Consider the following 11,116-nt stretch of genomic DNA (forward strand, 5'->3'; position numbering starts at 1 on the left):
CGGTGGCATAGCTGGCATCATATATACTCTGATTCTTCCAAGCATGCGTCTTTTGGCCATGTGGGGGTTGGGGTGTACCATTCCCAATACAAAATTATTCAGAAAATAAAACTCCCTCCTGAAACGTCAGTATTTACGGGAGAATGCTTTGGATTACTTAAAGCCGTAGAATATATCTTACTTGCCCAACTCAGAAAAACTTTAATTATAACGGATTCAAAAAGTGCTCTTCAAGCTCTTAGTAAATTCCCATTTAATTGCAAATTAATATTCCCTGTCATAATTAAATTAAGAACTCTCCTTGCCAAGTGTTCTGATTTGGGATACTCAGTGTCTTTTGGTTGGGTTCCAAGTCACTGTGACATCTCCGGCAATGTAATTGCTGACCGGCTAGCCAATGAAGCTGTTAAAGATGGTGATCTATTTCCATATAGGAATTACAGTCATGACCTGGCCGCTCTAGCTGGTTCATCTCTTAGAGAGAACTGGAGAGAGAAGTGGATTGAAAGTTGCCAGATCAAGGGCAAACATTATTATTCTATTCAACCTAGTATTCCGTCTAAACCTTGGTTTGGCAAAACTAAGTTTGGTAAGAGAGCCACCTGCTGCCTTATTCGTATGAGACTGGGTCATGTTTGTACTCCCGACAATCTTGCTAAATTTAAACTGGTGGAGTCTGGTGTTTGTGAGTGTGGCTTGGGCATTGCAGACACAAATCACATATTTCTCTCGTGTCCTCTCCATGACAACTCCTTCCTTTATGAAGAACTTATATCCTACAAAGTCCCATTACCTACATCCATCTCTGTCCTTTTAGCCTCTAATGACTTAACTATATATAACTTATTGAACATATTTATAAATAATAATGATATTAAAATTTAAATATGTATTCCTCAACTCTCTAAATTTAATTTATTATATATATATTATCTTTGTTCCTTTCGCTTAATCCCATATAATCTTCTCCTGTAGACTTCCGTATTCCAAAATTCCGTATTTTCCGTTGATTTCGTTTCCTTACCTTTACGCGTCTGTGGCGGATGCGCAAACCGCGCGAGCCAACAAAAAAAAAAAAAAAAAAAAAAAAAACGTGAAATAGGTTCTAACCCTAATTAAGCCTCCTTCTAATCATGACTGTCGAAACATTAATAACAGCATTAGTCCGCATAATACTTCAAAAATGTATATATTTCATTCAATTGGGTACCTAAGTAATTAAGTAATAAATTTCAATTTATTTTTACAAAAAAACGGAAAGTGAAAAAGAAAAATCTATCTAACGTCATACAGTCAAATGTAAACAAAAGAACGACGAAGCTCGCGTTTGATCTCCTTGGAATTCTAGATAATCTTCGAGGAAGCTTTGCGTAGATTGTTATCACGTTTAATCGAGAACGCATGCTCGCACGGAAATGCTGTTTTATATAAATTTTAAACACGGAAATGTAAAATGAATGATTTTACCAAATGAATACACAAACAATTTTTATTACCTAATTTGCAATCAGATTGGCAAGAGCTGGCCAAGAGTAGAGACGAGTGGAATAAGAAAGGGGAGGCTTTTGCCCTGCAGTGGGACACATTATAAGCTATTAAAAAAATGCAGTCTGTCAATGTGATTGGGACGGATAAAATCAGTACAGGTAAGGTAGGTAACCTGACTTACTATTACTTTACGAACTTTACTATTAAGTTTCTTATCTATACCTACTATTTATGCTATTTTTTTTGTTGTAGGGGGTTATCTCTGGAACAATTCGGCAATTTATAAACTCGCTATGGATTATGTCTGAAATTAATTATTTTATTATTTACTATAAACTACTAAGTATTGTTTAATTTAGGCGTCAGATACTGTCTGGAGTCCATATTAATAGAAAAATACCTAGCTAATAATAAAAAATAAAAATAATAATATTATAAATAAGAAAGTTTGTCAAGATATTTGATTGTTCGTTTCTTAATCACGCAATAGCGGCTCGCAGGATTTAGATTAAATTTGACACGCGCTAGTTTATAACCTAGGTTATAATTATAATAGGTTATAAATATCATATTATCTTTTATATATCTTTTCGTTCCGAAAACTTGTACAGATCCTGCGAAGTAGCGAGGGATAAGGATTAAGTCGTAAGGGTCGTAAGCAACAGCTAGTAAAAAATAAGGCCATAGAAATTAATGGCTGGTCTAATAATTTGTACGGTACGGTACAATTTGAATATTTTACTGTTAGAGGCACAAATCGTATCGAATCTGCACACTTGTTGCGCAGCAATTAATGATTTGTTCACCTGTTATTAATTATTAGTTTTATCGACTTAAGTTTCGACTCTGGCTCTCTAATCTTGTGATATTGACCTGTCACCCGCACCATGCTACAATGAAAGTACTGTAAGTAAACTGTAGTGTCAATTCAATATCAATGGTGCCACCGGTACTCTAACTCTACTACTCTTTGGGCGACGGTGACACTGCAGGGCTACTATTAAACTCGTAGTTCGTATCGTACCGTTCCTCTCGCTCTCGTATTAAATAGTATAAGTGTCAGTGACCGCACGACACGAACTTCGAGTTTCGAGTTTCATAGTTTTTTTTTCTACCGTACAACGGCAAAACCTACTAGACACTGGCAAAATTGTCCTCCAAGGGACAGAGCCATATTTTTGTAAAAATCTAATCTAGTTTCATAGTAGCCCTGCTGACTGACACTATTTACTTACTGCAGTATTGCCAATATGCAAATCCAAAATTATCCCAAATGGCACACAAAATTATCGTATTTTTTATCGCATACATTTATTCATATAATATATGAAAAGGTAGGGTTTATTTAGGATTACCTATTATTTTGAGTATGTAAAAAGGAAGAAGGAAGTAAACAATAAATAAGTATGCTATGTCTAAAATATTATTATTAAAAATAATAACTATTTATAAGAAAGGACTATACTTCTCCTCTTGTTCTGTTTTTTCTGTTGATTATGTTGGTAGTTAGCGTTCATGTTGATCAGCAGGGCTACTACGAAACCCGAAACTTGAAGTTCGTGTCGTGTGGTCTCTCTCGCTCTCATATTAAATAGTTTAAGTGTCAGAGGGCCCGCACGCACGACACGAACTTCGAGTCTCGAGTTTTGTAGTAGCCCTGCAGTGACGGTATTTCCATTTTGTTATTATCCGGGCCGGTAAATAATGTCACCCACCCGTCATCATTATCCAAAGAGTATTAGTACCAATATAGAAAAAGAGTGGCAACTCTATGGTCAAATTTGCATGTATGGTAACAAGCGCTATCTGGTAGCTAGCTGAAGAACTAAATCTGACATAACACACATGTACATGCACGCACACAACAAGCTTAACGTCTATAAAGCCCAGTTTAGACCTGTAAGAAAAATTGCGCTTGCATTACATCGCGAGGCCGGAAAGCAAACGAGTTTATGGTGGTCACTTCACTTGGTCACCCGAGCGGAGCAATGTAATACAACTTTAAGAAAACAGCAAAAAACCAGATAAACTTAAAAATCATCCGCGAAAGCCAGACAGCGGAAAGAATAGGCTACTTTCCTCATATCAAATTTGGCTTGATGAATGAATATTTCCTGTAGTATTTGACTTAAGAAACCAATATTTATCGATTTCAGAAATTAAAAATGTACGATGGCCCTAAATTTTCAATTTAAATGTATAACTTTTAATTTTGAACACTCGAAAACACCGTCGACCATAAAGAAACCTAATATTAGGTACTAGACGAACCGACCTTGCTTGACAGCGTGACCGAAAGTGAGATGGGCCTGTGTAAATTTGTAAATGTCTGTGTGAGTTTTAGAGTTGCCCTCACTGCTAAATATGAGTTGTCGATAACCATAGGTACCGTATCCCCGGTATCCCCGTATATCCGGTATCGTCATATAGGTAAGGTACACAGTACAAATAAATCTTAAGGGCTGTTGCAGTAAAGTAGGTACTAGAAACTTCATAAACATTTCTAAATTCTAAAAAAAAATGCCAGCAAATATCTGTCACTCCCACTCATGTCACTCGTCGTTAACTTTACACTAGACAGTTAGGGACTAGGATCGATAGATGTAGTTCAATAAACAGCCGTGACTATGATAGCTTTGTTTATGCAAGAAATGTGTGTTAATGTACAGTACTACATTATAGTTCCTCCACCTACACACTGTAAGAAATCACCCATCAAACCCATCTAGTTCTACCACTACACTACACTGACGCGTTTCTAACTCAACCAGAGCTCAACTTCAGAGCAACACAACACAACCGTTCACCATGCTACCAGATTCACCAATTTATTACCAATTATTGTTTGATTTTGTGAAATGTTGTGTTGCTCTGAAGATGAGCTCTGGTTGAGTTTGAAAGGCGTCAGTGTAGTATGTTGGTGGTGATAGATGGATTTGCAGATGTTCTAACAATGTAGGAGGAAGGTGGAGAAAATGCATAACACACATTTCTTGCATTAACATAGCTAGCTATCATAAGGTTGCAGGTGAGCAAAGTAATTGTTTCAGTTAAATTGATAATATCAATTTGGTATGGACCTCCGCAAAGTAAACGCCTGATTCAATAAATTACACATTACTATATTTATGCAGTAGAAATATAAATTTTATTTTAACAATCATTTTTTTTATTCCACCAAAAAGTTTGTGAGCATCTGAACTCGGCGGACCCAAAGTTTCAACAGCAAATATGTAGTCTTTAGAGAGCCCTGTATATTTGCGGCGTTATTGCAGTTATAAGTTGATTGTTGAGTAATCAAATCAGTCGTATTGGTGATGATACCACATCTTTCACTAATTATACTGCATGTAATTTTCCATGGCATTTTCTAACTGAAAAGTTTAATAACACAAAATTGTATTACGCTGACTAGTACATAACCTTAAAACTTGTATTTTTATTATTGATGATAGTTTCTGGAGAAACTAAATAAGTTAAGCAAGTACTTACAAAAAAGTGGTCTTCGCAAAAATAAACTTTAATTTCTGTCTATAGAGAATCAGGATCCTTTTTTGCATGTTAGGTGTAAGTGTGTTCGCATATTTATTTCACTGGGCACTAACCCATAATTTTCCTGGGGCCTTAATTGATGTGTTCTTGCGTTACGATAATAATAATTACTATATTTTTCATATGGCGAAAGTCATGGTTTTTAATGAAATATATCGAAGTTTTCGTTTTCATAATCACAAGAATATAATAATATTATATCAAAATTGTCAAATGTTTGTTTACGAGTTTTATGACGTCACAGAAAAGATAATCTAAATCTATAGATTAACATGGCCGTCAGCGTTTTCGGCAGATAACGAAAAGATAACTTTTAAATTAAAGTTTTTTTTTCTTTTGCCGCCAGAGGCGCTGACGTGTGCGTGAAAAGGTGACGTTGACGTTTTAAGTGTGCCCCCACTCATTATCATTCCGATCATCCATCACTTCCATTAGTTTTGTTTCTCTACCATACCAAAGGTGCTCGTCGTCACCTCTCTTCCATCCGGCACGTCAAAATTTTGTCGGCGATTTGTAGTAATAATTTTATTTTATTTTCTTTGTTTTATTCCGATTTTGGTTCCGTTTAAACTTTACCTTGAGAGATATTTCAAAAATTATGGAGCATTATTAAAAGGATCAATTTAGTTAATTTAATATTTTAGCTGATTTGTTTTAAGGGTGTCGTGTAGGTAGTTGTAATTAAATGCTGTTCGTTTTTATTGCCGTGCTTGTAATTTTGAGGCATTATAATAATCAAATATGCGATTTGGTCTAGTCTTCTGAGGTTATACAGCTCGTAGTTCTTGCATCGAGTGTCCACCACCGAAAATCGGTAAGTATTATAATTTGCATGCTAACTGAAACAATGTTGTTTTAGGTAATATGCATGTCACGTTTTTTGTCCCACAGTTTCTGAAACAGTTACATAATGTATTCATTTATTTTATTTGTGTGTTGTTAAATTTTGCAATATTCAGTTTTTTTTCCAGATAACCAATCATGGAATCGTTAAAGAAAAAAGGCCGGCCTCCACATCCAAGGGCTAGTGCGAATCCCTTGTCTGCAATGACATTTGGGTGAGACTATTTTAATAACACAAACCTATTTGCTTTCATGGTTAACTTTAAGAAGAGTACCCACTTTCTATGACGACTGTAATCATAATACGCAAGTTAATATTTGTGCTTGCCCCAATGCGAAGTATCTGCCTTTTTCTGTTGTGTGATAGATAACCTCTTAAATCCTAGTGTACCTACTGTAAAAACTATAGTGTACATTAAAACACATGAAGTTAACAGAAAACAGAATAATAAGATGTACAAAGGCGAACTTATCCCAGCGGGTTAAAGGGATTTCTTCCAGTTAACCTTTGAACACAATAGAACATACAATTTGACATATCAAATGTAAGAAAAAAGGTAACGCTCACCATGTGGAGTATAAAAATTTCAAGCAAATAAGGACTAAATTTATTGAAATAGTTTCGAAAGTCATAAAACATAGTTCTCAGATTAGTCTGAAGCACTGTGTCTATTATAAAAAGTCAGGGTTTAAGAGTTTAAACGCTATGTATGAAGGTTTACTTAGTTTTGTTAGTACTTTAATTGATTTTATTGTCAGTTAACATTTTAGCATACATTACAATGGATCTTTATCAAATGGTCAAAAGTTGTAATATTTTTTCAATTTTTTGCATGCAAATGTTTCGTCAAATGATTGAATTGTTTGGTCGAAATTGTTTTTCATAATATATTGTTTGGTTGAAAAATTGTTTAGTACAACATTTGTGTGGAATAACATTATTTTGTGGAATGTATTTTAGGTATAAAATTGTCATTCTGAATATTGTTACCACTAATTATGTGTGGAAAACAAATATTCATATAAAGTCTACGAATCTGAGGTGCAGAGCTCCTATTCCGCCTAGTTGCGGCGCTTCGCGCCTTGACACAATACTAACCTAACCTAACCTATAGATTAGTTGAGCAATCATGTTAGCTGGGTATTTTATATTGCGAGACCACTTGTGGGGGGGCTCTGCCCCCCATTCCCAATTATAGTTACACCCACCAATGTTATGGATTGCCTTTTTAGGGTTCCAGAGACAAAATGGCAAAAACGGAACCCTTATAGTTTCGCCATGTCTGTCTGTTTGTCCGTCCGCGGCTTTGCTCAGGGACTATCAATGCTAGAAAGCTGTAATTTTGCACGAATATGTATGTAAACTATGCCGACAAAATGGTACAATATTATTTTCAAAAAATATTTTTTTTTAGTTTACCTCCCATAGACGTAAAGTGGGAGTGTTTTTGTTTTTCTCATCCAACCTTGTAGTGTGGGGTATCGTTGGATAGGTATTTTAAAATCATTGGGGGTTACTGAAACGATTTTTCGATTCAGTGATTTTTTTTGCAAAATATTCAATTTAAGTGCAAATTTTCATTAAAATCTAGACTATAACGGCTAAGTTTGCTTGAGAATTATTAGTAGTTTGAGTAAATAGCAGCCTAAGGTATAAAATATACCTAAACTTGGAAGATTCCGTATAAAATACGAAATCCTTAGAAAATATTACTTATTTTTTTCGTAATGGCTACGGAACCCTATTTTGGGCGTGTCCAACAAGCTCTTGGCCGGTTTTTTAGTAATTCATAGACTATATAATTTTAGACCAAAAGTTCTTTAGGATACAAAATATGTATGCAAAATAATCTTTATGCAAAAAAGAAGTATGGCATTCTACATTATATTACACCAAACATTTTCAACCAAAAAGTTTTAAGACAACATTTTAGACCTTGCAAAGGGCACCCGATTATTACAATATCAAAAGTAAATAATAAACCTAAATGAACCTTTCATATGCATGGATAGGCAGACACAGATCATGGAAAATTAAGGCTACCTTTATCTATTTTTATTTTTACCTGTAAAATTTATAAGAAAATTTATTGATATTAGTTAAATGAGCAAACATGATTAAAATGCAGGTTTTTTACTGCTTGCTTACAACATCTTAACCTGTCCTCTCCCAGAGGCACAAATTTGTGCCCAAAATCCTTCGATCCTGTTATCCTGGGTGATGACAGGTTAATGCATGTACATACCTGACGTGGTAAGTTGTACTGCTTGTAATTGTATGCTTTTATTGGTTATTGCTAGATTACAAGTTAATATATATTAGGCTTGTACAGCTGCAGCATTGGACTGGCCATATAGTCAAGATCCCAGACTATCCGGGCTCCCCATGAGCCTTGCTTCCTGGGCTGACCGCAAACCAGGCCATAGGTAAAATAGGGTCTCAGGCCCTGAGCTTGTGAGGAGCCACCCACCCTTTAGACACATTCCAACCCTGAAAATTTGTATACTTTATTTCCTTTTCCTAAATTTACCTACCAGTCAAAAAGTAACATAGATTCAAAGGTGAAAAGTTATTAAAGGGTTTGCCATATTCCTGAATAGTCAACCTTGTTAACTCTTTAATGAAGATTGAGTTATGGACAACTAGCTTTAGCCCGCGTGGAATTCGGTTATCGCGCGCGGTTACCTCGGGAACTGTGCATTTTTCCGGGATAAAAAGTAGCCTATGTCACTCTCTGGCCCATAAACTATCTCTATGGCTATAAACTATCTCTGCCAAAAATCATGTCAATCCGTCGCTCCGTTTCAACTTGAAATACGGACAAACATACAAACACACACACCTAGGCTAGCAACCTGTCACTATTGCATCTTTTTTGTCAAACTTTAAACCTGAAATTGCTAAATGTGGCTCCGAAGCGGTAACGTTTCGTATGCTCTGCCTACCCCATTTGGGAATATAGGTGTGATGTTTGTGTGTTGTGTGTGTGTGTTGACAGACGATTCTGTACCTACTTATTGATCTGTGTTCCGTGATTTCCGTGTGCTGTGTTAATAGAAATGAATTCATCTTAAATAGCATAAGCGATAAAGCTATACATCTCTTGTCAAAATTTGCTCAACTACCTACCTATCTGCAAAAATATATTTTTCTAATGATATAATAAGCATTAATTCTGCAATTTTTTTTAGATGGACTTTGCCAATCTTTTGGGGTGGTTTGAAACATGAAATGGAAGAGGAAAACCTTTATGAACCTCTGAAAGAACATGCATCTGGTAAGAAGCTATAATTTGGTTGGACTGTAGCAAAGGGGGCACAGACAGATTTTTTTTACCAAAATGAAGTCATAATGACACATATTTTAAATGATGTTATTGTATAGAATACGTTAAAATAAGCGTATTTTTTTGAAAAAAAAATCTCTAATCATAAATGGCCGAGATATAGGGACCCAAAGTTGGACGAGCGAAGCGAGGATTGGTTAGTATGAATTGTGATCACAACACACGAGTCGGGCGAGCGAAGCGAGCGTGCCGCGGCAGCGGCCGGCGAAGTGCCAGACCGAATTAAGCCGTTAATCTTAGCTATTGTTTGATCGAAATATAAGTTGAATGCTCATTTTCTTTCTTCTACATCTCCTATCTCATCTGTAGTTGGTCACAGAGAAAAGTACCCCTATTAAAAGATGCTCATTTTAACGTACTATATTTATAACAATCATTTAAAATAGGGCTTATACTAACATAAAAAAAGTCCTGGCTCCATAGTAATTTTTGCTTGAAAATTTTCAGTGAAAGAAAAAAAATTTTTTCGCTTTTTTTTGATAATAGGGTTATTTCTTTTTTGACTCCTATGTTTTTGTATTGTTTTGTAAATTGTACTTATGGTGCCCCCTTTGGTATAGTCTGACCCATACTTTTGCTCAAATCTTCATTTCAAATTATTTTTGTTTCAATCCTAGTATTGAAACATATCTAAACAACGTTTAAATAATAAGATTTAAAAAGTGCAGCCCTTTAATATGGTGTACGTAATATTTACGCATTTACAACACAATATGCAATAACAATAACCTTGTTCAGGCCCCCTTGGAGACAAATTTGCCCGTCTTTGGGAAGAGGAAGTGGCGCGAGCTGGAGACAAACGTACGCCGAGTCTTCTTAGAGTAATTCTAAGAGCCTACGCCCTGAGGTGCATGCTATATGGATTTGTCCTCCTATTTATGGAATGCGGTATTCGGTAAGTAAATAAATAATTATCTTCGTTTCCTCTGAAATTGTAATCAATTGATATAAATATCTGGACTATGTTTCATACTGTCAAATTGGCCATTATTTTTTATTCTCAAATGATGACCAGCACTGATTACTCATATTTTTTTGTATGACTTCTACTCGTACCATCAGTCAAATAATATTTGGTGTACCACCCTAAAGTTAATAATCGTTTGCATGTCATAAAACTATAATGCCAATACATAGATGTGTCTGTCAACTTGAACTTTCAATTTTATATAGCAATGTATTAATTTTTATAGGAACTTGTTTAAAATTGATACACCACTTACTTGGCTGATGGTACAGTCACCAGCATTAATGTCTGCCACAGCGGAGCGTGCAAAAATATCTGACACGTCCTTCCGGCCTAGAAATAGAGTCGTATCAGATATTTATGCACGCTTGTTGTGTCAGATATTGGTGCTGGTGACTGTACATATCCGTAATTTTACAGTTAACGTTATCGTATTACCACTTGCTATTTATTTATTTTGTTGAGAGTAAACAGCGGCAAATCTTTCCAACAAACGCAGTCCTCATTCTTATCTTTCATCAATATTTCGCTAGAGCGCGACGATTTTATAGATAGAGATTTTTATTATAGTCTTATGGATTAGCTTTAATAATTTTGTCCTATAAGATTTAAAAAGTGGCTTTCTAATTTTTATATTAAAAAAGTAAGGCTTTTATTTGAGAGCCTCAGGAATTAGAATAGAAAATTAAATAAAGCAATTTTTACACAAGTGTCGCAATATGTATCGAGACAGATGTAATTAACTTCTATTAAAAAAAAAATATATAAGAGGAAAAAACGTGTCATTGAACTAAGAGGTAAATTGTGCTTACTAGATCCTTGTACTTTTTTAGGCTCAGTTTTGGCACGCAGCAAAGTACACAGAACAGAAATGTCTAGGGGGTAGAGGTCAAAATCTCAGAAATCAAATTGAACTCAC

At 35.2% G+C, this 11,116-nt stretch overlaps 1 protein-coding gene across 1 annotated transcript; it reads left to right on the forward strand.

The window, feature by feature from the left end:
- Positions 1 to 5,441: 5,441 nt before the first annotated feature.
- Positions 5,442 to 10,125, forward strand: LOC141445269 (probable multidrug resistance-associated protein lethal(2)03659; the record flags this gene model as incomplete). The annotated part of the gene is made up of 4 exons (XM_074111063.1): positions 5,442 to 5,854; positions 6,012 to 6,098; positions 9,076 to 9,161; positions 9,969 to 10,125. Coding segments are annotated over exons 2-4 (320 nt in total), but the record flags the coding sequence as incomplete, so codon positions are not given.
- Positions 10,126 to 11,116: the final 991 nt, after the last annotated feature.

This window comes from Choristoneura fumiferana, unplaced genomic scaffold, assembly GCF_025370935.1.
Source record: "Choristoneura fumiferana unplaced genomic scaffold, NRCan_CFum_1 Sck3bRy_99;HRSCAF=284_pilon, whole genome shotgun sequence".
NCBI lineage: Eukaryota > Metazoa > Arthropoda > Insecta > Lepidoptera > Tortricidae > Choristoneura > Choristoneura fumiferana.